The 27,472-nt window shown below is 46.9% G+C and overlaps 1 protein-coding gene and 1 long non-coding RNA gene across 4 annotated transcripts; one reads left to right on the top strand and one right to left on the bottom strand.

The window, feature by feature from the left end:
- Window positions 1-1,186: 1,186 nt before the first annotated feature.
- Window positions 1,187-21,746, bottom strand: LOC114083035 (uncharacterized). Of its 3 annotated transcripts, XR_011705333.1 has the most exons (7): window positions 20,571-21,746; window positions 18,120-18,781; window positions 17,657-17,716; window positions 13,013-13,381; window positions 2,571-2,611; window positions 1,798-1,880; window positions 1,187-1,323 (listed from the first exon to the last, which is right to left on the bottom strand). It is a non-coding gene; the product is annotated as an uncharacterized lncRNA (long non-coding RNA). The 3 variants fall into 3 exon arrangements; XR_011705331.1 differs by having other exon boundaries at window positions 1,798-2,611; XR_011705332.1 differs by lacking the exon at window positions 17,657-17,716 and having other exon boundaries at window positions 1,798-2,611.
- LOC114083034 (SIGLEC family-like protein 1) lies at window positions 13,326-21,795 on the top strand. Its single transcript, XM_027924145.3, has 6 exons — window positions 13,326-13,395; window positions 16,948-17,129; window positions 18,191-18,472; window positions 18,633-18,738; window positions 20,334-20,487; window positions 21,725-21,795. The coding sequence occupies exons 2-6, from the start codon at window positions 17,090-17,092 to the stop codon at window positions 21,746-21,748; spliced, it is 606 nt and encodes a 201-aa protein (XP_027779946.2). The 5' UTR covers window positions 13,326-13,395; window positions 16,948-17,089; the 3' UTR covers window positions 21,749-21,795.
- Window positions 21,796-27,472: the final 5,677 nt, after the last annotated feature.

Genomic DNA, 27,472 nt, shown 5'->3' with positions numbered 1-27,472 from the left:
CCTGCAAGCCCCTCCTCTCTGTGTGGCCAGTGGGTGGAGCCAACCTGTGGTGTGGGCGGAGTCATGGAGTTTGGTGTTCCCTTCTCAGCCAGGCCCTCCTTGACCACACTCAGGAAACCACACCCCACCTCCAACCCATCCCTCAGTTCCCTTGATTGACCCCATTTCACTGTAGGCTCAGCCTACACCCCTGAGGCAGAGGCATCCAGCTTCACAGAGAGGCCACGCGCCTTCCCGAGGCAGCACAAGCCTCTCCCCCAGGCCTGAGAACGCCCCGCTCCCCAGGGTCACCTCACACCAGGGCCCCACGACCACGGCTCCTACCGCACCTTTCCTGTGACCTCCCTGGAGCGGAGGTGATGGTGGAGAGAGCTGTCAGGCTAAATGTGTCCTGTGAGGGCCAGGTCAGGGTGCCCAGGTCCCTAAAAGCCAGGACTGAGGAGGAAGGGGGAGCATCACAGAACCCATGGCCTTCCCCTTCCTAAATCTCTGGGGACAGGTATCCACAGCCACCTTCCTGTTACTTGAGAGGGAACAATCCTGTCTCCACAGAACCCGGCCATGTGAGATGGCACACGTGGGCACAGCCACCCTCCCCGGGGTGGGATGTAGGTGTGGACTGTTTCAGCTTCAGACAAGACCTGGGTTTCACAGCTCAGGAGGAGGTCAGACCAGGTGCAGGACCAGCAAAGGCAGGAACACACCCACTGTCACCTTACAGACTCCATCCTCCTGCTGTCCCTAAGGATCCCAAGGCCACTTCCCCTCTCACCTGTCCCAGGGCTACATTTGTTTTTTTTTAAAAATTAGGTGGTTATTTATTCATTCAATTAATATCCACTTCTACACATTTTGGTCATGACGATTCAAAGATGTTCCTTTTCCTCCAAACCTTACTATTTTTTAAAAAATATTATTTAGTTGTCAATGGACCTGTATTTTATTTATTTATTTTTATGTGGTGCAGAGAATCAAACCCAGTGCCTCCCACATGCTGGGCAAGCTCTCTACCACTGAGCCACAACCCCAGCCCCCAGGGTGACATTCTTCTCCAAACTCTGTCCTCTTTCTCCTTAGGGTCCCAACCCAGCCTGCTCCCCTTCAATCTTGCAATGCTATTGTTTTATAATAGTAAGCACACAGTTTGTCTTAGTCTGTTTGAGCTGCTGTAACAAAACACTGTGCACTGGGTGACTTAACAGAAATTTATTTCTAAGTCCTGTGGGCTAAAAGTCCAGGTTCCAGGTGCTGGCCCATTTGGTTCCTGGTGAGGGTTTTCCCCCTGGATTTTAGATGACCATCTTCTCCTCTTCCTGTCTCACACTGTGGAGAAAGAGGATCCAAGATCTTTGTCACTCACAGGACCTTGGGGGACAGGTCTCACCCTTTCATCCTCCAATCTCTCATGAGCCAGTTGAGGTCCTCTCTGCCTGTTTCTGTAAGGGGCCACTGAGCCTCTTCCTGATCTGGTGAGTCTTCCCCTCCTCCTGCCTCCCTGGGCCTGGGAGCTCTCTGGTACTGTATAAAGAGCCTCAAGACCCAATGACAACGTTCTCTCCAGCACGAGCTTCTTCAAGTCCTTTGTACCACCCTGGGAAAATTCTAGAACTCCCCCCTCTTGAATCTCACTCATCTCTTCTCCATAGCTGTATTTACAGGATCTAGAGACTGTCTGAATTGTCAGAGGGAAAGCAATAGAGAACAATGGGTAAATTTTAAACCCCTTTGTAACAGCCAGAGTTGGAGAAAAACCAAAAGCCCATAAACTGATGAATGGATTAGCACACTGTGACCTACCCATATGGTGGAGTATCACTCAGCCATAAAAGGACTGAACATGGAGGTCCACTCCAGCATGGATGAATCTCAAGAACATGATGCTACATGAGAGAAGTCCAACACGAATTATCACATATTGTATGATTCCAACAATAGGAAATGTTCAGAGGAGGTAAATCTATGGAAACAGATATTAAATTGGTGATGTCCAGGAAGTGGAGGAAGAGGAAATGGATAGCCTCTGCTTAGTGGATACAAGTTTCATAATTTTGAGGTTATGAAAATATTTTACAACTAGATAGTGGTAGTTGCACAACATTGTGAATGTACTAAATGTCATTGAATTGTTTGCTTTAAAATGGTTCATTTTATGTCGTGAATTTTACCTCAATTAGAAAAATAATAGGTTTGGCATAGTGGCATGTGCATGTAATCCCAGTGCCTTGGGAGACTTAGGCAGAAGGACCACAAGTTGAAGGCCAGCCTCAGCAATAAGAGAAGCCCTAAGCAATGTAGCAAGACCCTCTCTCAAAATAAAAAATTAAAAAGGGCTGGGTCTGTGGCTCAGTGGTAAAGTGCCCCTGGGTTCAGTTCCAAGAAACAAAATGTGATGATGAGGATAGTGATGGTGATGATGGTGATGGTGATAATGGTGATGGTGATGGAGAGGGTGATGATGATGATGGTGATGAAGGTGATGATGATGGTGATGATGATGGTGATGATGGTGATGGTGGTGATGGTGGTGATGGGGATGGAAACTTGAAGTCAGATCTCCAGGACTCTAATACCTGCTTCACAGCTCCATCTCTTCCTTCTTCCCTTTGCACATCTGTAAATGGGGATAACAGGACCACTTAGCTCAAGGGCTCATCTTGAGGATTCAGGGAAGTGGCACAGCAGTCTGGTGCAGGTCTGGGTGTGGTAAGGGTCCAGCAGCAGTCAGCTTTGGGGGACTGGTCCAAGTGCATTCAGTTCAGTGCCATGTGCTGCTGAGGTCATTGTTCAATTTTCTAATTGACTGTGTCAGCTTTCCACTGATGTGGCCCAAACACCTGGTGAGAACAGCTCAGAGGAAGAGAAGTTTACGTGGGAATCACATTCAGAGGTTCAGTCTGTGGTGGGCAGACTCCATTGCTCTGGGGCCAAGGTGAGGTGGGACATCGTGGCAGAAGGGCGTGGTGGAGGACAGCTGCTCATCCCAGGGCAGAGGAGAGCACAAGAGAGGGCAGAGCCAGGGACAAGTAAAAGCCCCAAAGGCACACCCAAGGGACTGCTTCTTCCAGCCAGCCCCACATGCCTCCCATCACCACCCAGTAATCCCTCAACTTATTATCCCATCACGTGGACTAATCCACAGATTAGGTGACAGTGTCACAGTCTCCTCATTTCACCTGTGACATTCCTGCATTGGCACAGGAGATTTCCAGGGAACACCTCATACCCAAACAATAACAATCCCCTAAGGTACCAGCAGTATGCTGCTCTCCACCTGCCCCCTGATCCAGGGAGTGTCCTGTTGTCACAGGGAAAACCCGCTGAAGTCCCAGTTAGCAGATAGGAAGTATTAGATAATGTTTCTATAAGGAGAAGTTTCCCATGGGCCTGGCCAGGGTTTCGTTTCACTTCTCCCTCTCTCTCTTGTGGCCCCTTCCCACAGTCCCCAACTTCTGATCTGTACCCTCTTCCCCACCTCCAGGTCCAGGTTGTGACCTCTGTTCCCCAGACCATTCCTACAGCCTTCTCCCCAGCCTCTGGGCCCCCTCACCCACAGCCCATCACCCACAGCATCAGCAAAGGGAGCTTCCTAATGGTCCCCACCAGCCCTGTCCTTCCCCCTAACCCCCTGCAGTGAGCCCCTGGGGGACTCTCCATCTCCCCTCCAGAGCCCTGTCTCAGCCCCGCCCTGCTCAGCTCACCTGGTCCTCCCTGGGACTCTCAGGAAGCCTCTCCAGGCCTCCTTCGCAGTTCTGCCCACTGCAGTCCCCTCCGCTGTCTCCATCTTGGCAGGACATGCTCACCTGTGGCTCAGATCCCACCTCCCCACCCAGTGCTCCCCTGCCTCCCCACCCCGCACTTTCCCAGGGGGTGGCCTGGAGCCCGGCTCAGCCCCCTCAGCACCCTTCCATTTGGGCATTTGGGGCTGGGGAGTCTGTGGTGTGGTGGGCTGTCCTGGGCACTGTGGGGGCTGAGCCGCCTCCCTGGCTCCCCCTACAGGACATGGGCAGTGACCTCTGTCCAGCTGACAAGCAGAACTGTCTCCACTCTGTGCAGACATTCCTCCAGTGTCAAAACAGAAGCCTGTGCTGGGAGCCTCCTGCATCACTTCCCTACTTGTTCCTTTCAAGGTCACCACAAGGGCAATTATTCCTCTCCTTGTCTGGTTTCCAAAAAGTAAAAGAATTAAGTGCATTTGGTTCCTTCTCATCACACCTGTGAAGGAAACCCTGGGGGTGGCTGGGTTCTCCTGTTTCTCTGCCTTCCATTCTTTGCCAGATGCATGGTATCTGCCACCCCCAGGAACCTCGGAGGAAGGAGGCACAGTGCTTGCCTCACCTTAAGACATCAGCTTAGGGGACACCTCTGTTACCCAGTAACTTGGCAGGCTGAGGCAGGAGGTTCATGAGTTCACCGCCAGCCTCAGCAACTTAGCAAGGCCCTCAGCAACTGCACAAGACCCTGTCACAAAATAAAAATATTGAAAAGGCTCAGGGGTCAAAGCACACCTGGCTTCAATCCCAGTGGCTGGGGAGGCTGAGGCAGGAGGACTGCAAGTTGAAAGTTGAAACAACTTAACAAGATCCTGTCTCAAAAAAAAAAAAAAGAAAAAAGAAAGAAAGAAAGCAAAAGGAAAAAATGTTATAGGGATGTGGCGTGTGGCTCAGTGGTTAAGGAAAGTTTGGTTAGTTCAATCCCTAGTATCATTTTTTTTTAAAGAAGACATTTGGTTTCTTCTGGAAAGTCCCAGTTTGAGGTTAGTTGACAGTTTCTGGTGGTTGACCTCAAGCTTACTGTCCTGGAGATGACCAGTCACTATGAGTCCATGTTAATTTTCTTTACCTTGAAACCCCAGAGCCAAGAGCCAGATCTGGGAACTCTAATGGTTTCCCAGTGAATTATTTCTACCAATTGGTGGGGCTCAAATTCATGAGTGGTTGGGGTTTGGGAAGGGACAGAAATAGGTGACTTCCTAAAACACAATGTGACGAGGTTCCTGTAAATAGGAGCCCAAGGTATTGAACAGGTCATTAGGGCCCAGGGTCTGGGGCCAAGGGCACGAGCTCTTGGGGAGGGAAGTTGTTCAGCTTTGAGACTAAGAGGTGTCTGAAGGAAAGGGCTGGTGAGCAGCACGGATGCTGGCCCAGGGGAGAGACCTGGTCCTGAGACCAGTCCCCTGTGCCACCAGCAGCGTGGCCAGATGGCAGCTGGAAAAACACCCACCAGGGTTAAGGGACCAGGAGGGTTGTAATGACATTATGGGGAGAGGAAATGTAAACCATCTCCCCTGAACTTACACTGGCTGTAGATATAAGGGACAAGGTGACACAGAGCGAGCAGAATCCTGGGACAGGGGCAGTCCAGGGAGGGAAGGTGTTGCTGCTCCCTGATAGGTTGGATCTAAGAGCAGAAGGATGTCACCTTGATGAGGGGTCTCCAACCTGCAGGAGAGGGAGGGGGAGCCTTTTTTTTTCTTTGTGGATTTAGCTTGGAACCATCATTGTCACAAACGTCCCTTGTCTCTTTCCTCCTCCGTTCTCCAGCCTGTGACTAGTGAGAATATCTCAGAGTCCTTTCCTGGTAGTGGAAGTTGGGAGAGGTTCCCTGGAAGAAGCTCCTTCCAGCTGCACCTGGAGGGGAGGCAGGAGTTGGCCAAGAGAGGAGCCAAGGAGCAGCCGGGTCCTGTACATCAGGGTCCTCCAGAGTCACCTGGGTCTGTGCCCAAGGGCCAGGCGGCCAGAATGAGGGTGGACGTCACCCTGCAGTCTCACGGAAAGGACAAACCTGGACTCAGAAGGAGATTTATCAACAGGATAATCTGCTGGGGCAGGAGGACCCCTGGGCCACACACAGGTTGTCATGGATTTTATAAGGTTGGAATCGTGCGGCATCTTTTCCTATCATGATGGAACGAAACCAGAAATCCATCCCAAGAGGAGAGCAGAGAGCCACACGGATGTGGAATTCCTACACCAACCGTGAACACCCTGTGGGCAGAGAAGAACTCCCCAGGGAGACCCGACAATTCCTGGAGATGAGGAGCAGTGGGACACAGCGAGAGGATCCACGGGTCCAGGGGGCAGAGCTGGAGAGAAATGTGAGCATAAGAGCTGACCTGGGGAGGAAAGGTCTCCAACCAGCGACCTGACGTCAGGCAAAGACCAAAGTACAAACCTAACAGAGGGGAACCACGGTCACCACAGACACCATGACACCGGGACAGAAAAGTCACAGAAAATCAAGCAAACAAGAAACTGCTTCTTAAAACAAATCAAACAGAATTGACCAACGTGTAGCTAGACTGACCAAGTAGAGAATCTCACATCATGAAAGTCGTAAATGAAAATGAGGATATCCCCATGACTTTAGAGAAATGAAGATGATGAATTGAGCCCCTGGGACAGTCCTCGCTAATGAGTGGCCCCACCTGGGTGAGAGGACAGATTCCTGGAACCTGCAACCTACACAGGCTGAGCCATGAGCAGGCAGAGCCTCTGAGCAGACCTCACACTGGCAAGAAGATGAGTCCCTAACCCCAGACCTCCACCAGGACAGTCCTGCCCAGATGGCCTCACTGGTCACCTCGACTGACCACGTGGGGCTAACATGGACCTCAATCTCCCCATAAAGTGTGGAGAGAGGAGCACCAGCTCATTCTGGAGGCCAGCATCGTGCTGAGGATGTGCCAGATACGCAGGACCACAGGGAAGTGGAGCTGCCCACCAGCAGGAACGTCCACGCCAGGGTCCCCACCATGACACTCCAAACTGAAACCTCTGTCTTTAATGACACTGACAATTACACCTTAAAATGGTTAAAACCATAATTATTATTTCACATTTATTTTCTCAAAAAAAATATAAAGAATATTATATCACATTTGTGAATAATTCACCCCGAACTTTTCCATAAGATCAATAAAATTCCAATCAAAATTCTGGTAGGGGTGTGTGTGGAGGGGGGTTCACAAGCTGATTCAAAGTTATAAGAAAATGCAAAACAGTTGAAAAACAAGACATTATTGCAGTAATAGAAAGCTGGAATCCTGAAGATGCCTGACTTTCAGACTTGGATGAAGTTAGAGTAACTAAGACACTGGTTTTGGTGGAAGCAGAGATAAATAGGCCACTGGGACAGAACAGGGCACCTAAATAAAGACCTGGGAACACAGAGAACTGGGGGGTGATTAAGGGCCACAGGGATTCAGGGAAGAAATGGTGTTTTCAATAATTGGTGCTAAAGTCATTAGAAATCTAAACAAAAGAGGATTAACCTGGATCCACATTTCATATCACACCCAAATATCAATTTGGTATATATAATAGACTTAAGTGTCACTGTAAAACAATGAAGCTCCTAGAAGAAGCAAAGAAGAATATTTTACAATCTTGTGGCGCTCATATTTCTTAAGCAGTATACAAAAATCATTAGCCATATTTTTAAAAATGGTTTTTAGTAGTAGGTGGACATAATACCTTTTTTAAATTTTTATGTGGTGCTGAGGATCAAACACAGTGCCCCATAGGTGTGAAGCAATCACTCTACTTTGAGCCACAAACCCAGGCCCTAATTTTTAAAAAATGTTAAATTGAATTTCACTAAAAATCCTAATAACTTCTCTCAATTTTAAAAGCATTAAAATTTAAAAGGTGTGGTGGCACACATCTGTAATCCAAGTGTCTCAGGAGGCTGAGGCAAGAGGATTGCAGGTATGAGGCCAGCCCCAGCAAAATTGTTAAGGCCTTAAGCAACTTATCAAGACCCTGTCTTGTATTGAAAAATAAAAGGAGCTGGAGATTTAGCTCAGTCGTGAAGCACACTTGGTTTCAATCCCTAATAAATAAAATAAATAAATAAACAACACTAAGAGAGTGAAAGGCAAGCAAAGACTTGAAGATATTTGCAGTGTGTGTACCTAAAAAAAGAATTTATATAAACTGCATAACTGCTATAAAACAAGAAAAAAAAAAAAACACAACTAAATGTTACTTCAATGAATATAGAGTTTACACAGTCACCACACACACACACACACACACACACACACACACACACACAGGCCTTCATCACCCCTTGGCAGGGATGTGGAGCATGTGGGACTCTCCTGCTCTGGTGGTGCGAGTGTCACCTGTTTATCCACATCAGCCACATCTTACAAAGTGATCTCTATGTCTAACCTGTGAAACTCCGAGGCCCGCCCCCAAGTGCTTGTCCCTGATTAAATGACCGCTCACGGGTGAATATGATGCACTCAATATTTCAAGCCTGGAGGACACAGCTAGGAAATGTAGTGACAACAATTTCTGCCTACTTGAGCTTATGTCCTAGTGGGACAGTCAGGCGATTAAAAACAGAATTGATCAGCATAATGTTTTGAAATTGCTTAGAAACCATGCAGTGGGTAAAGCATAAGAGGTTAAGGGGATCAATCAAGAGGAACACAGTGGTCTGTGCTTTCTTGAGTGTGGTTAAGAAAAGCCTCTCTTGAGTAAAAACTGCTCCCCATCAGCTCCCAAGACTCCGCCCCCCCATATTGATTGGCTCCTTCCCACTAGTCACAGAGAGGCGGGACATGCAGGCTCAGCTCCTGATTGGTCCTGGTGACTGACTATGCCTCAGCTCCCAGAGGACTGTGCCCCATCTGCCTGACTGGCTGGGGGTGTGGAGTAGGCGTGTAAAGCTGCTGATTGGCTGATGAAAAGACCGCCCAGCGCTGATTGGCTGAGGGATGCGTGTGCCCTGCGGGGGGTTTTTTGGCCCCTTTTGAGCCCTACACTGCCTTCCAGCGCATCAAATGGATGGTGGTGACCTGTCCCTGGGCGCACATTGCTTGTGGTGTCCCTGGAGTGGCAGAGGGGGCCTGCGTGGGGCTCTGCAGGCTGAGGTTCAGGAGGCGAGGCTGCTCTCCAGTGGGCAGTGGGAGTCAGTGATCCAGTCACAGGCCATCGAGGCCCTGCACCAAGGCCTCCCAGGCCTGTAGGGGTTAACGGCCAGCGAGAGCTTGGAGCCCTGGTCAGTTCACCTGGAGCCCGTGTCTGTGCTCCCTGGACTGTGCTGTCCTATGTCACTCCTGTCACCTGGTCAGCCTGCCTCCCCATCACTTCCCTGGTCGGCCTGTTTCCAGGTCAGTCACCAGGTAAGCAAAAGGGCAGCGAGTGAGTCACTAGTCTGTTGATAAGGCAACCAAGCAGTGTGTTAGTGAAGGATCAGATTAGTGCCCGTAGGAGTCAATGATTAGCCCCTTGTGAATCAGTTCATCAATTATTGAGACAACTCACCCCTTCATGCCCTGCTTGTTAGTGGGTTAATTAGGCTCCTCTACATCAATCTCTTAGGAGAAGGCAGTCAGTTATTAGTCTCACAGTCATCCCACCTATAAAGACAGGATATCAGTCTCACTGTTAGCCTTGGGCTTCTCTAGAAAACCAGTTTTTCCATTAATATAAGTCAGAACTTCCTTTATAAAGGCAGGAGAGGATTTCCACCCTTCTCCCTCTGCTAAGGAAACACACAGAGGGAAGTGAGCCCCAGACAAAGAATTGCCTGCAGCCCCTGGAACACAGACCAAGGTGAACTTGAGAAAAGTGGTGGTCAGGAGCCTGGCAGAGAGGAACAAGAAGACGTCAGAGTTTTAAAACTAGTTGGACCCTTACATCTTCAAGTACAAAGCCCACTCCTGTCATCAATGAGAAAAAGGAAACCAAGAGGGGAAAAAATACTTGATCCAAGGTCTTCAGGGATTTACTGGCAAAGCCTGAGCCAAAACCCAGGTAAGGTTCAGCCAACATCCCAAATGAGGTTTTCTTAATTTTTATGACTTGATTTTGTTTATTTTTTTCTTCTGCGGTGCTGAGGATCCAATCCAGGGTCTCACACATGTGAGGCAAGTGTTGTACCACTGAGCCACAACCCCAGCCCAAGGTTTTAAATTATAGAAACAGAAGGAAAAAAAGCAAGCCAGCATGTGTTTGGTGTGAGAGGCTCCTGACTGAGGAACTTGGCAGAATCTTCTTTCTGTGAGCAGAAGTTGGGCAGTCAGTTTGGACAGTGAGGGTTAAGCTCTGCAGGTGAACTCCACTCTGAGGGTCCTGTCAACATGGAGAACTGTGGAATAGGGAAGCGGAGGGCAGAGTCTGCAGCACGGGCAGGAGTAAAGGGGACCTAGAGCACATCCAAATCCAAGGCTGACGGAGCCAGGCAGGCAGTTCACTAAGAAGTAACTAACATTATAGGGCGTCACTCTGTGTGAGGTTGTTCTATTAGCTCATTTAACCCTGAGCCACAACCATATGATATGGGGGCTGTTATTACCCGTTTTAAATACAAGGAAACAGGCCTAGGGAGGTGTGAAGCAGCTTGTCTGCTCCTATACAGCTAACTAGGATTCACACAGGCAGTGTGCTTGACTTTTTTTTTTTTTTTAACAAAAGAGAAGTAGTGAGTTCCCAGCGTGGGTACCACTGGTTGCCAATCTTGGGAGAATCCAATAGTGAGGGAAGTGACTTTACTGAGACTCACCCAGGAAGTAAGGACAAAGATCAGGCCATCTGACTTCCAGTTTCTGATGAGGAAGAATCTAGATCCCTTTGCTGGCACACTGTGTGGGTCATATCAGGTCACAGCTGAAAATGTCTGTAACTCGTCTTGCTGTGCATTTTACAGCTCTTTCCTGGAATGTCTTACCCACCTTATAAGGTGGTCAGGACCAGCTGATTTAGTCTCATATCTTGTTCATGAGGAGATGGACGTGATAGAATGAACTTGATCATGCTTATATCGCAGGTTTTAAAGCTACATGAAATCCTGAGAAGGGCACTCCATTTGGAGTCGAGTTGAATCTGAAACCTGTCAACCCAATGGCTCCTCCCATCCTTTGGTCCAGACACAGGACTCTTCTGGGTCTATGACATTCTATGTGAAGGGATACTGAGATCTAAGTCCCAGGTTGCTGGGGGATTAAGTGAGACAGAATTTCTCTAGAGTTGTAAATTGCAACAGTAATTTTTCATTAGATGTGAACTAAAAAGTAGTTCCCAGTCACAGCAGTGTGATTCATGGATTTGTAATTTATCCAAGGAGTGGAAATAACAGAAATGTCCATCAGTTAGTGAATGTGTAAAATAAAAGGTGTTCTACATACAGTGGGAGATTCTTCAACCATAAAGACTAAAGGGGCACTGAGAAATGACACCAAGAGCCTGAAAACATGCTCAGTGAGAGACAGCAGGCCCCCAAACACCATAGATTATTTTATTTAATTTCTAAAAAATGCCCAGAGCAGATGAATCCATAGTTACAGAGAGTATATTAGTGGATTTATGGTCCTGGGGCTGGGATCTTGGGAGGGTGAATGTTATTGCACACTGGGGTTTTGAGTGAATGATGAAAATATTCTAGCATTAGAAGATGCACAACTTTGTGAATACACTAAAATCCCTACTGTGCACTTTAAAACGGTCAATTTTTGGCATGTATGAATTATTCTTAATCGAAAATTAATTTTAAAAGTAGTTGCCAGCAGAATTACAGCAAATAAAGTCTAAAGATTCTAGAAAAATGATGTCCATCTGCAGAACAATGAAAGTGAACACTTATTTTGTACCACATAGAAAAACCAACTCAAAATGGACCAAAGACTTAACATAAGACCTAAATCTGTAAAACTACGAAAAGAAAACTCTCAAGGCAAGAGTTTCTTGACCTTAATCTGAGCAGATTTTTTTATATTACCTGAAAGAACAAGGGACAAAAGAAAAGTAGGCAAACTGGATCGCATCGAACTAAAAAGCTTCCATACAGCAAAGAATACAATCAACAGAGTGAAGAGAACCCACGGAATGGGAGAAGACTCTTGCAAACCTTGCCTCTGGTAAGGGCTTGGAATCTGGAAGATAAAGGAACGCAAACAAATTAGCAGCAAAAATCCACTCATCTGATTTGAAGTGGACAAAAGATCTGAATAGTCATTTTTGATAGATGACATGTGAGTATAAAAATGCTCAACATCACTAATCATCAGAGAAACAAAAATGAAAGTCACTGTGAAATATTACCTCACACTTGTTAGAATGGCTCTTATCAAAAAATTAGAAACATAACCAGTTTTGAGGATGAGGAGAAAAGGAAAACTTGCACACTGTTAGTGGGAATGTGAACCTCTATGGTGGTTCCTTTAAAAAGTCAGGAATACGATGTGATCCAACAATCCCTCTACCATATGATCCATACCACCTCTGGGTACATATCCAGAGAAAACAAAGTCTGTGTCTTGAAGAGACATCTGCCCCCTGATATTCACTACATCATTATTCACAATAGCCAAGCTACGGAATCAACTTAAGTGTCCATTGGTGAATGAATGGATAAGGAAAACGTGATTCGTGCACACAGAGTGGAGAATTACTCAACCTTAAAAAATAAGGAAGTTGGGCTGGAATTGTAGCTCAGTTGGTAGAGTGCTTGCCTTGCATGCGCAAGACCCTGGGTTCAATCCTAGCACCACACACACAAAAATAAAACAAAATAAAAAATAAGGAAGTCCTGCTATTTGCAGCAAAATGGATAAACCTGGAAGATAATTTGCTGTGTAAACCAGACACAAGACAAGAGCTGCCTGGTCTCACTTACCTGTGGAATCCAAAAAAGTCCGACTTATAAAAGCGGAGGGTAGAATGGTGCTTTCCCATGGCTGAGGGGTGATGGAGACATATTGGTCAAAGGGTACCAAGTCTCAGTGAGGCAGGATGAGTTAAGTTCTGGGGACCCAGTGTACAGCATGGCGACTGTAGGTAATAACTTGAAATTTGCCAAGAGAGTGGATTCTGAGTGTTTTTACCACAGACACAAAAAGGTTATTGATGGTTACATTTGGTTGTCAACCTGACTAGATTGAGGGCCGCCTAGAGAATTGGTAAAGCACACTTCTGGCTGTGACTGTGAGGGTGTTTTCAGAGAAGATCAGGGTGGGAGTCAGCGAACTGAGAGGAAGACCCATCCTGAACTTGGAAGCACTCACCCAGAGGCGGGGGCCAGGAACAAGAACGTGTGCATGTGAGGCCCTTCTTGCGCTGTGTGTTCTGCTGCTGGCCGAAGTCAGACCCCAGATTCTTCAGCCTCCAAATGTGGAAGCACCAGCCGCTCTCAGTGGTGGTGGTGGTGGTGGTGGGTGGTGGGCGGTTCACACCTCCAGCCTCGGACTAGAGCGGCATCGTTGGTCCCCTTGTTCTGAGGCTCCCAGCTTTTGGGCTGAGCAGCCCCCAGGTTTGCTGGCCGCCGCAGGACTGTCCATCCTCCGATCCTGTAAGCTACTCTAAGACATCTTCTCCTGTAGTTGCAGATCTTCTATTTCTCCTGTTCTTCTGGAGCAGTCTGACAGACAGTTGCTCTGTAAAGTGACAGGTATGTTAATTCACTTGATGGTGTAATCGTTTCATTGTGTGTGATATCAAATCATCTCGTTGTAAACTTTAAATATACTCAATTTTATTTGTCAGTTATGTCTCAATAAAGCTGGAAATAAAATACCTAAAATTTCTACTTCTTTTCCCTAATTCAGCTATCCCCATAAGTAAGCACAAGTACCAGCTTATTAAACATTTCATTTTGATTCATTCTTGTATATACATTCATGAGCATATTATATGTGAATTTACAGGTACATACACTTATGTATAGTACACACGTGTAAAGCTTTTACATAAATGACAAATGATCCAATTTTCACTTAAATATATAGAAAGGCATAAAAAAGGTATCACAAGAGCACATGCCCACAGTTCAGCTCAAAATTCAAAACACTGCCCCCTGCTACACTCCTCCCTCAAACACATCTCCCACTCTTGAACTGCTCTCCTGAATGTGGAATTCATCATTTGGTGTAGTAACAAATTTAGCCTTTCCTGAAGAAAGGTCATTGCCCTATTCTGGAGATAGTGTCTAAATGTTTGAATGTCATGTCTGATAGGACTGTCTTTTCCTGGGGGCCTAAATCATACTGGATGATCTAAAAATGTGATTTAGTGCCCAGGCTGTTGATATTTTTAACAATGTGATTCAGAGTGGAGCAGGCCACAGCAGATAGTCTAATCATGTGACTTAGAATGTGTCTGTCAGGTGGTGTCAGCTCCACTTCAGGAAGAGCCAGGTACTGTGGTCAGACATGGAGGATGTCAACCACACCTATGTGATGGAGGCCCAGGAAAAACTGGACACTAGGCTTGGGTGAGCTTTCCTGGCTGTCAACCCACCCCAATGTTGAAGAAAACAAGTGAAGTCTGCTCTATTTACTCTCATCTGGAAGGATATAAAAAGCAAAAAAAAAGTGCAATTATGACAATAAGAAATCTGACCTCAAATCTCCTGAGCAATGAGCAGTCCAATAAGATAAGTGACAAAAGGGCTTGGATCCCTTGGCCTGGCCACCAGCTGGGGACCACTAGTGGTAGGATGGTCTGGGGATGAATGTGGAGATATTTATAGGACTCCATGACATGGGGATCCCATACATGGTGATTCAAAACCCTGTGGGTGAAGTCCTAGTTGGAGCTGGGAAAGTATTGAATTGTGGGATTAAAGTTTGGATGAGCCAGGCATGGTGATGCGCACGTGCAGTTCCAGCACCTGGGGAGGCTGAGGCAGGAGGATTGCAAGTTGGAGGGCAGCCTCAGAAACTTAGCAAGATCCTGTCTTAATATAACAAAATAAAAATGGCTGGAGATTGGCTCAGTGATAGAGTACACCTGGGTTCAATCCCCAGTACTCCCACCCCCCAATTGGGTGAAAATTGGAATGGTTGAGGAGACTTTATGTAAATCTGTTTCCCTGAACGCAGTATGGGGATGGATATTGTTTCTGCCTGGAAAACACTCCCCCTATCCACTGTGGTAAAACAGAAGGCATGTAAATCTTCCCTTCAACCAACATTGAATTAATGTGCTAAATGAGTACTAGTAAAGTTGCCCAAACCCATCGATTATTAATTTGAAACAGTATAGGATATATATATATATATGATGGGCAAGTTAGGACCAAATGTTTGGCTTATTTGGATTTTGGAGGACATAAATCCCACATCTAGGACTCTTGCTAGCTCCTGTCCATAAAACCACGCAAGTCCCTGGGAGGCCTTAGATACAGAGCTATAGCAAAGAGCTAGTGAGCCACCCAGTGGTGAATGCTGGGATTTGGGGCCAGAACGTTTCCATTTGAGAGAGAGCTAGTTGGCTATTGGGTTTAAAATCGCACCTATCACTAGAGGACATAAGTAAGGACCCATTGATGTGTTTTGTAATGTTGTAAAGAAACACTCTAGTAAGGAAGGCCATTGCAGAAGAGTCCATAATACAATGAAAGTGGTTTATAAAGAACATGCTACTAGAGGAATGCAAGGGGTACCCATTGCATCCATGAGTAGGTGGCCTCGTTTCCCCCAGGATCAGCTTTGGAACCACCTAAGGGGCTGCCAGATCCCCCCATTACTTAGACGGTGCTTAGAAATAGCTCTTGATTGGTCTGTGGATGGAAAATCCAAAGGGGATGAACAGCATCCTGTTTGGAAGCCTGACACTCAGATTGAAGGAGGTAAAAACAAGTGAGTTCAGTGAACTGAACTGCCCCTATCTTTGGTTTTTACCAACTTATGGGCAGTGGCCAGTGGCCTGGTGGCGTAGTCAGGCCAATGGACGATGGAGAACTGGGCTACTGGAGGGATGCCCGTGGAGGGTACGGCCCTATGGAATCGCCCCCTGCCACCTACCACCTCCTTCCTCCCCACAAGTCCTCCCTGACCTTTACAGTTGGCATTTTGGCAATTTTTAAAAGAATTTTACTAACTATGAGTGTATACATGAACACTATATTTTGATTTAGCCTTGTGTTTTTCCTGAACTTTAAAATGAATACACTCCTATTTTATTATTTACTTGTATCTGGCTTCATTCACGCAACACTTTGTGAAATTGATCCACATTGTTCATCTAGCATTAACTTATGTTTTAATTGCTGTGTAGTATCTTGTTTATTTTTCCATTCTATTTGTAATGATATTTGAATTGCTTAACTTTGGGCTGTTATAAATACTGTTGCTACAAACATTTTTTCACTTGTCTTCGGTGTTTATATGCAAACATTGTTATTGATTATATATCTAGGAGTAGAACACAAGGTCATAGAGTATATGTATCTTCTCCTTTGATAAATAATGTGGTTTTCTAATTTATATTCTCACCAATGGTGTATGAAAGTTCAGCATTATACATCTTTGCCAACCCTTGATATTGTCAGTCTTAAAATTCTCAACTGGATATGCACTTAAATCTTAATGATACTGAAAATTTATGTATATAGAATACTGCTTATCAAAACTTGGGATGCAGCTAAAGCTGTGATCAGCCAGAAATAGAAAACCAAATTAAACATAAAGTAGTAGTAGTCAGGGAAAATAAGTGAGATAAACTCATTCCCCTCTTTGGTATTGCTTTTTCTTCTATATTTCTTTCTCTATTAGCTTGAAAACTTTATAATTCTTTTAGTAGATAGTCTGGGTCTTACAATATGTGGATTGAAGATTGACATTTTTTGGACAAGGCAAGGACCACAGAAATTCCACTCAGGCACCAACACGAATGCAACCTTCTCTCCCGACCACAGCCACCGTCTCTCCTCTGGCCACCTGGTCTGCAGACATTCACCATCCAGGCCATTTCTCATGCAGTGCCAATGGAACTGTCCAAACATCCGACCCTCCTGACCCTGTCCCTCCCTGTCGCACAGCCCTTCCACGGATCCCCATTAGTTTTAAGAGAGAACCTAAAGAACCCAGGGGAATGGGGAAGGGGAGTGAAAGACAAGGGAAGAGACAGGAGACATGGCACTGGGGCTACACATGGCAGAGTGTCCCAGCTGTCCTGGCTGCTCCTGAGATCTCATCCTATATAATTCCTGCTTCTCCAGGTGAACAGGCCCTCGGGATGACCAAGGAGACAGACGTCCCTGCCTTGCCAAGACACATCTGATTTCCCTCCACCACATCCTCTTGCCGCTACCCATCACCTCGTCCCTTCGGGCACAGGGAAGGGCTCTCCTGTGCCTGAGAATGTCCCCACTGCTCAGGGGGCTGCCACAGCTAGAGCCAAGTAAGTGAGATGAGAAGCACGCTGGGCAGTCTCGGGAGCCAGGGGAGGGGCGGGCTACGGTGGTGAGAAGACACAGGAGGTGCGGATTAGTGTCTCGGCTGGGGCAGGGCGTGGCGTTGAAGGTGAGGGTGGTGTGGGGGCTCACTCAGGCAGGCTGGAGACAAGTGAGCACAAGGAGCTGACTCGGGTGTTACAGGGAGCCCTGAGGTTAGTCAGTTCTCAGCATCTTCGTATCCCCTTGGGCACTCTTTCCAGGTGGTAAAGACAGTGCAGAGGGCAGAAGGGGCCGGGGTGTGCACGGAACCCTCTGAAAACTCCCCATGCCCACAATGACCCAGATGGAAAGTCAGAGATCAAGGGCTAATGCTCCCTTTCCTCTAGCAACTTCAAACATCAATGAAAACACACATAAAAGTGTAAAGACTTGTTCCTCATTATTGGAGTCCTTGTGAATCCAAGATATTTAGCACATGGTCAATGTGTCGTACCTATTCTATGTGGAGTGGGGGCATTTCAAACCTTCTTACCCAGAAAGTGCCACAGCAATCTTGGCTTCAGGTGGAGGCTCCATGGGAAGCCACCAGGGACTGGGAAGAAGGAAAGAGAAAGGTGTTCTACTTGTCAAATGGGTAAATACTTTATTACGCACTGAGCTAGAAGCTCTACAAATTCACTCTCAGATAATAACGAGATAGTTTTGGTTACTGCCCCAATTCACCAGCCTAGAAGCAGCAAAGAGAAGGGAAGCGATTTGCCCAACAGCAGCCAGACACAGATTGATCACAGAGCCTAAGGCGGAAGGAAGCTGGGGTGTGAGGAGCGAAGCAGAGGAGCTCAGGCCGGTGTCTAACCTGGGGAACGGGGATCAGAGGCAAGGCAGGAACTCAGAAAATCACTCCCCATCATCCCAAGGCCGAGCACCCCAGGGGTGGGGGATAATAGGGTACTAGTTTGTGAGGCCTAGATCCTGTGGGGTTCTAGAAAGTCTACCTGAAGCTCCCTGGGTCCTGAGGGGAGCAGGGAAGCCGGGTGCTGTGCTGACTCCCACTCCCTCTCCACAGCACCCGCCAGGCTGCTCAACTCCTCTTGCTCCTTGGAGAAAACGCTGCAGTGCAGCTGCTCCTTCCACGGGATCCCCACGCCCTCTGTGCAGTGGTGGGTGGGCGGTGTCCCTGTGGGTGTGAACAGCGTGGATGGCGGCCTCCAGGTGACTTCCACCACCCTTGGCCCCTGGGCCAACAGCACCATCAACCTGGCCAAGGAGCCAGAAATGGGCACAAGCCTTCTCTGTGAGGGCAAGAACCAAAACGGAACCCATGCTGTGAGCATTCTACTGATGTCAGGTGAGTGGAGGACCCAGTGACTAGGTGAGGACAGTAGTGAGCAGGGTGGGGCTGGGGAGCTGGTGGGGGGACTGGCACTGCAACCAGAGGAGGGAGCAATTTGGGCTCTGAATCTGAGGTCTTGGGAGGGAAACGTTCCCCACGTGCTCTCTCCTTCCAGGAAGGAGTCCTTTGGCTCCCCAGATCTTTCTGAAAGGGCTGCTCCAGGGTGTTGTCTATGGATCTATGGCAGTCACATTGCTCTTCCTCTGCCTCCTCCCCTTCATGTGAGTATGCCTTAGTCCATTTTCTGGTGCTGTAACAAAATACCTGAGACAAGGGAATGTACAAAGAAAAGATGTTTAGTTGGTTCACAGTTCTGTCTAAGAGCATGGCATGTGTCTGCTCAGCTTCTGGTAAGGGCCTTTTTGCTACATCATAAGATGGCAGAGGGCACTCCTTGGTGAGACAGAGCAAGGGTGCTATCTCAGGTCTCTTTTCCTCTTTGTAAAAGTCACTAATGTCATCATGGGGGCCCCACCCTCATGACATCATCTAATCCTAATTTCCTCCCAAAGGCCTCAGCTCCAAATACCATTAACATGTGAATTGAGGGACTAGGTCTCTAACACAGAGACTTTTGGGGGCACACAGCAGATGCCAGTACTGTGGTTAAATTCTCCCTTCTACCAGCTACCTACCTGCCTGCTACCCTGCATACTCTAGCTCTGGTACCAGCACAGAGAGGACAAAGTCAATGAGCTCAGGGTCTGAAAAGGGTCATTACAGAGACACCAGGGCTACACCATGCCATAAAACACGCCCATGGGACTCAGTTTTCAGTGCATTTTACAAAAGATAAATCTGGGAAAGAAGTGGTGGCCCTGGAGAAGCCAACAGAGAGACCGCAAGGTGCTGACAGAGCTAGGTGTGGTGGCACACACCTAGAACCCCAGCTACTCAGGATGCTGAAGCAGAAGGACTACAAGTTTGAGGCCAGCCTAGGAAAATTGGTGAGACCTTCTCTCAAAATAAAAAGGCTGGGGATGTAGCTCAGTGGTACAGTGTTTGCCTAGCATGCATAAGGCTCGGGGTTCAATCCCCAGTACTACAAAAAAGGCGTTGTCTGAAATGGGCCTGGAAGACCAAGTACTCATTTTGGTGGAAAGTAGTATATAGAAGCCCAGCAGCACATTGAAGCATTTCTCAGTGTCTGTGTGAAGTCAGGTACCTTGAAAGTGACAGGTAATGGTTAAAAATGGGTTGGAAAAGGTCCTTGGTGTTATTTCATAAAGACCCTTGAAACTTAGCTGAACATACTGGCTAGGAGCCCAGAGTAAGGCAGAGTTGCTGGAGGTCAGGCCAAGGTTTGGGCATCAGGGCCTCTGGCTGCTTGGATGCTAGATGCCTTGGACTGAATATCTGTTTGGGAGCCATGGGAGACTGCTAAGCTGGAAGTATGATCTTGGGGTGGGACAGATCAGACAGCAAGAGCCCGGAGGCCAGAGCAGGCAGGAAGATGGTGCCTCATCTCTCAGGAAAGAGCCAAGCCTATGCTGAGGCAAGTGAGGCAGTGAAAGCAGTGGGATTGGGAATGACTGGCTATCAGAGGAGTGGAGGAAAAGGAGTGAGTGGTGGGGAAAACTGATGAGCTATTTTGAAGTAGTCAGCTGGACTAGTGATCTCTTTACGTGTACAGGGTATCCCCATTATATAGGGTATGAAACCAATTCCCAGCGAGGTTATGTGGCTTCCCATAGATAATACAGCAAGCTGGTAGTGTTGTTGGGGCTCTAAACCAGAACCTATGATCAAGACCAGAATCCATTTGGGGATGCAGAGAGGTAGAGAGCCAGAACTGATAAGACGCTCATTTCCTTAGAGTGAAGCATATCAGAAAGAAGAATGCAAAGAAAACTGCAAAGATCAAAGCACAAAAGAACCCTGAAGTCAGTAGGCCAGAACCCAAGATGTCTCCAAAGAAGGCTGAACCAGGGAAATCCATAACCACCCCATCTTCTGAGAACCAGATTTTGGTAGGTACCCATTATATTTGGAATCCAGTCTATCAAGATAAGATAATTAAGACTCAAAGACAGCCAGGTGCAGTAGCACATACCTGTATTCTCAGCAACTTGGGAGGCCGAGGCAGGAGGATTTCAAGACCAGCCTGATCACCAAGCAAGACTTTGTTTCAAAATAAAATTTAAAAAGGGCTAGAAATGTAGCTTGGTTGGTAGAGAACCACTGGGTTTAATCCTCTGTACTGCAAAAATAAAAATAAAAGTCCTACAGGAAGAAGTTAATACAGGGCTTGAGAAGAAGCTCCCCTATTCAGTATTGATATATAAACATAGAATGTGCTTACAAATCATTTTATAGGTGGTGAAGTTAAGGCCCCAGAGAGCCTTATGAAAGATGAAAATTAAGAGACATAATTTAAAGAGTAATCAGGATTGCAACAAACACACATGCACGCACGCACACACCCAGCACACTGAATCTCCACTGGGAAGAGAATTGGGGACCCCTAGCGATGGTTCTAGCATCAGAGTGGAAACCAAAGGTTGGCCTCTGGGTGTTTAGCAAGCAGTGTTCAGCACCTTGTAGATGCCACAGGCCCAAGACAGCCTGAAGTGCTTGGAGGCAGGCCACACCTCGGTTACTCGTTCATTCATACTTCACTCCCATCTTCTGCAGCACTTGAAAGGGAAAGTGCTGGAAGGTGCTAGACATCTATTGTTTACCATTTCTTACTCTCTAAGACCAGAAATCCTCTGCCACCCTCCAAGCACCCTATATGAAAAATTGGTGTCCCTTTATAGATTATATCTATTAAATACTACCAATGTTTCCTATCAAATCTCCTAATCTCTGTGCTGTGCAATGCTGGTGTCTCACCCAGGTCTTGCCCTCAGTGAGCAAACAGGATGGTAGAAAAGGCGCCTTCACAAAAAAAAAAAAAAAAAAATCCATGGGGTTATGGTGGCCCAGAGGAGGGAAAGACCAAACCTATCTAAGAATGTCAAACAAGATGTCCCAGAGGAATCTGGGGAATAGTTTGGTGACACCTGGTACAGGGGATGCATAGGGGCAGGACCAGAGGAAGAAGACAGGCTGCAGGTTCCAATCATGGGATTATGAGCAAAGATTAAGCCAACACCTGATCCATGTTGCTTACCTCTGTACTCAAAGAGCTATCCTTTTAAGATGTGGATACTCACCTCTAGAATTGTTCCAATATCCTTCTTTCTTTGCCTGACTGTTCCATAGCTCCTTCCAGGAAAAGCAAGCTAAACTGGAGACAGTGAAGGCTGTGAAAACTCCATGACACCCAGAGTCCCCTGTATCCATGGAATTACAAAAGTCCAGAAAACCCACTGAGTCCCTAGAAAGCATGGAGTTGATAATAAATTCAGAGCCATCAGAATCTCCACAGCTCACAAATTCCTCTCAACCCCTACCTATCCCTTGTGGTGGTTCTCCATGGATTGAGGTTTACTCTTAAACCTGGTCTCAGAATCATTGTTGATAAACTGTGATTTGTTGTTTGGTTAGCCCCATTCTGTGATGGTGTCACAAGAAGGAAAAATACATGTGAAATGATGAGATAGCTCCATCAGGAAGGTGTTTTGAGCCTCTATCGTGGGACAAGAGATACACATACAAGAACACCAGGCATCTTTGGATCAAATCCCAACCTCAATGCTTAGTGACTGTATGCCTTTGGACAAGACCTCTCATCCCCCTCGAAACTTCAGTATCTTTACATGACATCCACCTGGGTGAGCAAAAATCACGAGCATGAGCAAAACAGTATCCAGAGATGAGAATGGAGAAGACACCACAATGGGCCTGAATGCCAGGACCTGGCACTGGAGCTTGATCTCATAGGGCATTATCCAGACTCTGAGAATGCAGTTCCATGGGAAGAAGGTCTTCATCTGTCTTGCTTTCTAGCTGTATTGCCAGTACCTATAATTGTGCTTAAAATATAAGAATCTCTCAAAATTCTTGTCAAATAATTACATGAATTAACAAGTGAATTATAAAGCATTGTTAAGGTTTGAAACAAGGAAGTGGGATGATGAGATATGGAAACAGATCCTGAAACACAGAGATGGAGATATGAGAGAGGCAAAGAGAGTCCTCGGGAGATTATTGCAAAATTTCTTGGCCAAGCTGAAAAGTAGGCAAGCAAGGAGTGAGAACAGGATTCTGGCATTAGGATGTACTATGGCTATGCACTGTTCCCTTCAGAATGAAAGACAACCCCCCCCTTCTGGATCCAGATGTCAGTAGTTTTCAGTAATTGAAAGAGGATCATCTCTTCCCTATGAGTGAACAGTGATCCTGCAGCACCAGTGAGAGACATCTTGTACTCAGAGTAGATGCTTTTATAACTCCCACATGTACAAGCAGCTGTCACATGCAGTTCACATTCTCCACAGAAGTATAAGCACCCAGTTTGTGCAAGATAATGGCCACGTCCCCATGGAGTTGGTCTGCGTGAATATACCATGAAGACATACACACAAATTTATAGTGTAAAACATTGAGCCAGATATGGTGGTGCACACGTGTAATCCCAGCAACTTGGGAGGCTGGGGCAGGAGGATCTCAAGTTTGAGGTCAATCTCAGCAACTTAACCAGACTGTCTCAAAATTTAAAAGAGCAAGTGAGAGAGCTGAGAATATAGCCCAGTGGTAGAGTGTCCTTAGGTTCCATCCCCAGTACCAATAAATAAATAAAATATTGATAAGTGCTAGGAAAGAAAAGAACAATACTGTGAGAAACTACAGGAGAGGAACATGTATCAGAGAAGGCTTCTCAGAAAAGGTGTTGTGTTGGTCCTGAATTATTATTAGGAGCTAGCCAGAGGGAACAGCAGATGCTAGCCTGAGATGGGGGAGGTTTGGTGAGTTTAAAAGCCTAGGGCAGGCTCACGTGGCTGGAGCTCAGAGGAGCAGAACTTACAGGGACTCCAGTGCTCTAGTGAGTTTAGCCTCACTCCTGGGGGGTTGTTTCCTCTCTTGCTTTGTAATTTTGGAAAATGGGTTCATATCCAGAGTGACTATCTATACGAATCTTGCATAGCAGAAGTCTTGAGTTATGATCCTCTTTAAAGGTTCGACGTTTGCTTCTACTAAAGAAACACAATCTGCTTGAGACAAACAAGAGGACAAGGTTGGGGAGAGGAAGCGTGGTAGGCGTGGGAAGCGAGAAGAGAATGAGATCAAATGAGTGGGAGAGAGGACCGGGTCTCAGCTGGGGCTCGGTCAGGGCTGGCTGGGCACGGGAATGGAGAACAGGGCTTCCTCACGTGCCTCGGTTTGTTGGCAGCAGGGGCCTGGGCTGCAGGACAGGAAACGAGGGGATGGACAGATTGCCTTCTGATTGGTCCTGAGGGTGAAGCGCTGGACTCCAGTTCCTTGGTTGACGGCTTTCCATCAGTCCCTCACCCGCTTGCCCACTGGGTCGAGAGAGCCGGGTCCTTTAACAGCTCATTGGCCAGGGCTGGCAAGAGTCTAGAACCATCTGGACCACTGGACGCCAGCTGGACCACAGAGTAGCCTGTCGAGAGCACTGGCTCCGGCGGAGGAGACCAAAGCGTTCCACGCGGCCCGGCCCGGCCCCGCCCCGCCCCATCCCAGCGGTCCCCGCGCTTCGCCGGCCCTGATTGGCTCTGCACAGCGCGCGCATGCCCGTTGGACGCCCGTGGGCGGGTCATCGTGGGCGGGGCTTAGTGGGCTGGTATCCCCGGATGACCGCCAGGGCCGAGGTTGGTGACGCTCCGCGGGACTCTCAGACGGACTGACAAGCTGATCCGCTGATCAGTTAGCCTTCCGCGACCTTGGTCCCTTGCCCTGTGTGACAAGGACATTGACACAGTTACTCCGCGTGCCAGTTCATTGGGCTGAGTCCTTAAATCCTGGACCAGTCTGTCCCTCTGGAAAGTAGTTTCTCCAGGCAGGGTCGCTGTAACTGTCACCTGTGCTTTCAGCCCAGCTGCGGAAGACAGGAAATAGCCAGGGGGAGACCCTGAGGAAGGGCCAGGCTGGAGCGCTCAGAACCTGAGACCAGGAGGTAAAGTTGGTAAAGGAAACGACTGTGTAGGGGAGGGGAAGGAGGCTGCCGTGAAGCCAGCCCAGGGAGCTTCAGCCCTGGGGAGGAAAAGAGAGAGAGGAGATCAGACTGTTGGGTCTGCAGGACGGCCGCAGGCTCTGCAGAGAAACGCTCCAGTTTACAGATGAGGAACCGGAGATGGGAGGGACTTGCCGGAGCTATCCACCGAGTCACTGGCAAAGCCCCAGCTGGAACCAGCCTCTTCCCAGCCTTCAATTTGAGGTTTTAAATTAGAGGAAAAGGAAGGAATTGGACAGTGAAAAAACTTGAAAAGCGGAAGTTGGGTTTGAAGGAGAGAAACAGTTGATCCTCTGGAAGCCTGGGGCACGCCCTTGCTGAGAGAAGGAGGAAGTTGGTTCACTAACCAAAGCATCACTGGAAAGAGTCAAATGCCTGTAGTGACCAGACAGGGTAGAGTGAAGGATGATGGACACTTGGTTATTCAGTGCTTACGTTTACATCCGTGAACTCATTTAATCTTCCCAGTGATTCTACAGGTTGGGTACTGTTATAATCTACCAGTTACAGGTGAGGAAACCCAGGCCTAGAGAGGGGACATAACTTGCTCACAGTCACATAGCTGGCAAGTGCTGGAACTAGGCTTACACTCAGGCAGGCTGACTCCAGAGCCACAGTCTTCACCACTGTGCTTTGTACACCTCCTAGGAGTGGGAAGGATGGGAGAACATGCCACTCCTGTCATTCTAAAAGAAAGATGGCAACACAGTATTGGCAGGGGGTTATAAAATACCAAGAGGTATTATGTCGAAAAACAGTAGCTTGAAGGACAGGAGATGACACAGAAATATAGTGTTACAAAGGATTTTTGTTGTTGTTGTTGAGAAGGAGGTTACCAGGGATTGAACCCAGGTGTGCTCCACCACTGAGCCACATCCCCAGCCTTTTTTAAATTATTTTTTATTTTGAGACAGGGTCTCACCAAGTTTTTGCTTACAGCCTTGCTGGGTTGCTGAGGCTGGCTTTGAACTTGTGATCCTCCTGTCTCAGCCTCCCAAGCTACTGGGATTTCAGGCATGTGCCACTGAACCTGGCTAAAGTTTTTTTGCTATATGTGAGATAGTGTATTATTTGAAGATAGATGGTGCTAAAGATTTGAAGAGATATATTGTATTCCTTTAGCAACCACTTAAAATTATCAAAAGACATAACCAAAAGGCCAATAGTGAAATACAATACTGTCTTAATCCAGTACTAGACAAGAAGAGAGAAAAGGATGAAGAGCAGATGGGACAAATAGAAAACAACTAGGAAGATAGTACATTTCAAGGCAACCATATCAATAATTGTATGAACTATGAGTAATGTAAGCATTCCAAACGAAAAGCATAGTTTTCTGATATTCATAATTTGTGACTTCTTTTTTTTCTTGGTCAGTTTATTCAAGGTTTATCAATTTTATTGGATGTTTTTCAAAAAACGAATGTGAGAGTTTTATGTGCCAACTTGACTGGGCTAAGGGATGTCTAAATAAATTCCTGGTAAAATGGCAAAATATTTCTGGGGGTGACTGTGTGGTATTTCCAGAAGAGACTGATGCTTGAATTGGTGGACTGACTAAAGAAGAGCCCCCATGAGCTGTGTAGGTGGACATCATTCAATCCACTGAGGGTCGGAATAGAACAAGGAGGTAGGAGAAAGTAAACATCCTCTCTTCTTGAGTTGGGCACATCCGCCTTCTCCTGCCTGTGTTGGAGCTCCTGGTTCTTGGGCCTTTGAACTCAGATTGGATCCCACCCCTGGCTTTCCTCGTCTTTCAGCTTGTAGAGGCAGATCCTGTGACTTGGAGGCTTTCCAAATCACATAATTGGCAAAAATTTAAAATATTTTTCTAATTTCCCTTGTGTTATGGATTAAATTATGTCCCTAAGAAAATATATATTCCTCTCCCAAGTAAAATTTCAATAAATTTAAGAAATTCCAAAAGAGAAGAAAAGATATACTGCTGGGTGTAGTAGCTCAGAAGGCCGAGGCCGGAGGATCTCACGTTCAAACTCAGCCTCAGCAGCTTAGCAAGGCTGTAAGCACTTTTGTTCCCAGCTTATAAAGAGCATTTTTCTCCAGCAAATATTTAGTAAGACCCTGTCTCTAAATAAGATATATTTTAAAAGGGCCAGGGATGTGGCTCGGTGGTTAAATGCCCTGGGTTCAATCTCGATACAAAAAAAAAAAAAAAAAAAAGATAAGAAAAGAAAAAAGGTCTAAGACTGTACCTCAGTGGTAAAGCTCCCTGGGTTCAATCCAAGTAAACAGTCCCAAAATAAACAAATAAATAAATAGACTTTTTAGAGCTGTAGCCAACTTCCACTTGTGCAGTATTGATCACAACTGTGTCACATGGCCACCAGTAGCTACAAGGAAAACTGGGAGAGCATCCATGATCCCTGGTCTCCTAGTAGTAGCTGGAAATGTCCATCAGGTCAGCCAGAAAGCAGTACTGGACACAAGGAACAGCTGAAGCTCAAACTCGGCCATCCCAGGCCCAGGCCAGTGCTCTTTACAAGCCGGGAACAAATATTTATTGGACAAGAACCTGTCTTAGCATGGAGGACCCACAGATCTATAACGTAGGCCTTTCCCCAAAGGAGCCCACTCTTGGGTGGATTCCCTAGATAGTTATTTCACCATTTTCCTACTAGAGTGACAGCCAGATGAAGGGGCATGGGGACAGCCTAGAGGATGGTGTAGCAACTCCACCAGGCCATTAGGGCACCAGGCTCCTGTGTGAGTGTCACCGCATCCTCGCACCTCTGGTTTCAACCTCGTGGTGGCCCGATGGCTGTTCCGCCTCCAGCATCACACCCATATTTCAGGAAAAGGGAGAAGAAAGCAACAAGGAAGAAGTAGTGCCAACATCAGAACAAGTGAAATCTCCA

The sequence above is a fragment of the Marmota flaviventris genome, chromosome 18 (genome assembly GCF_047511675.1).
Source record: "Marmota flaviventris isolate mMarFla1 chromosome 18, mMarFla1.hap1, whole genome shotgun sequence".
NCBI classification, from domain to species: domain Eukaryota; kingdom Metazoa; phylum Chordata; class Mammalia; order Rodentia; family Sciuridae; genus Marmota; species Marmota flaviventris.
This window is presented reverse-complemented; position numbering and strand designations above follow the sequence as displayed.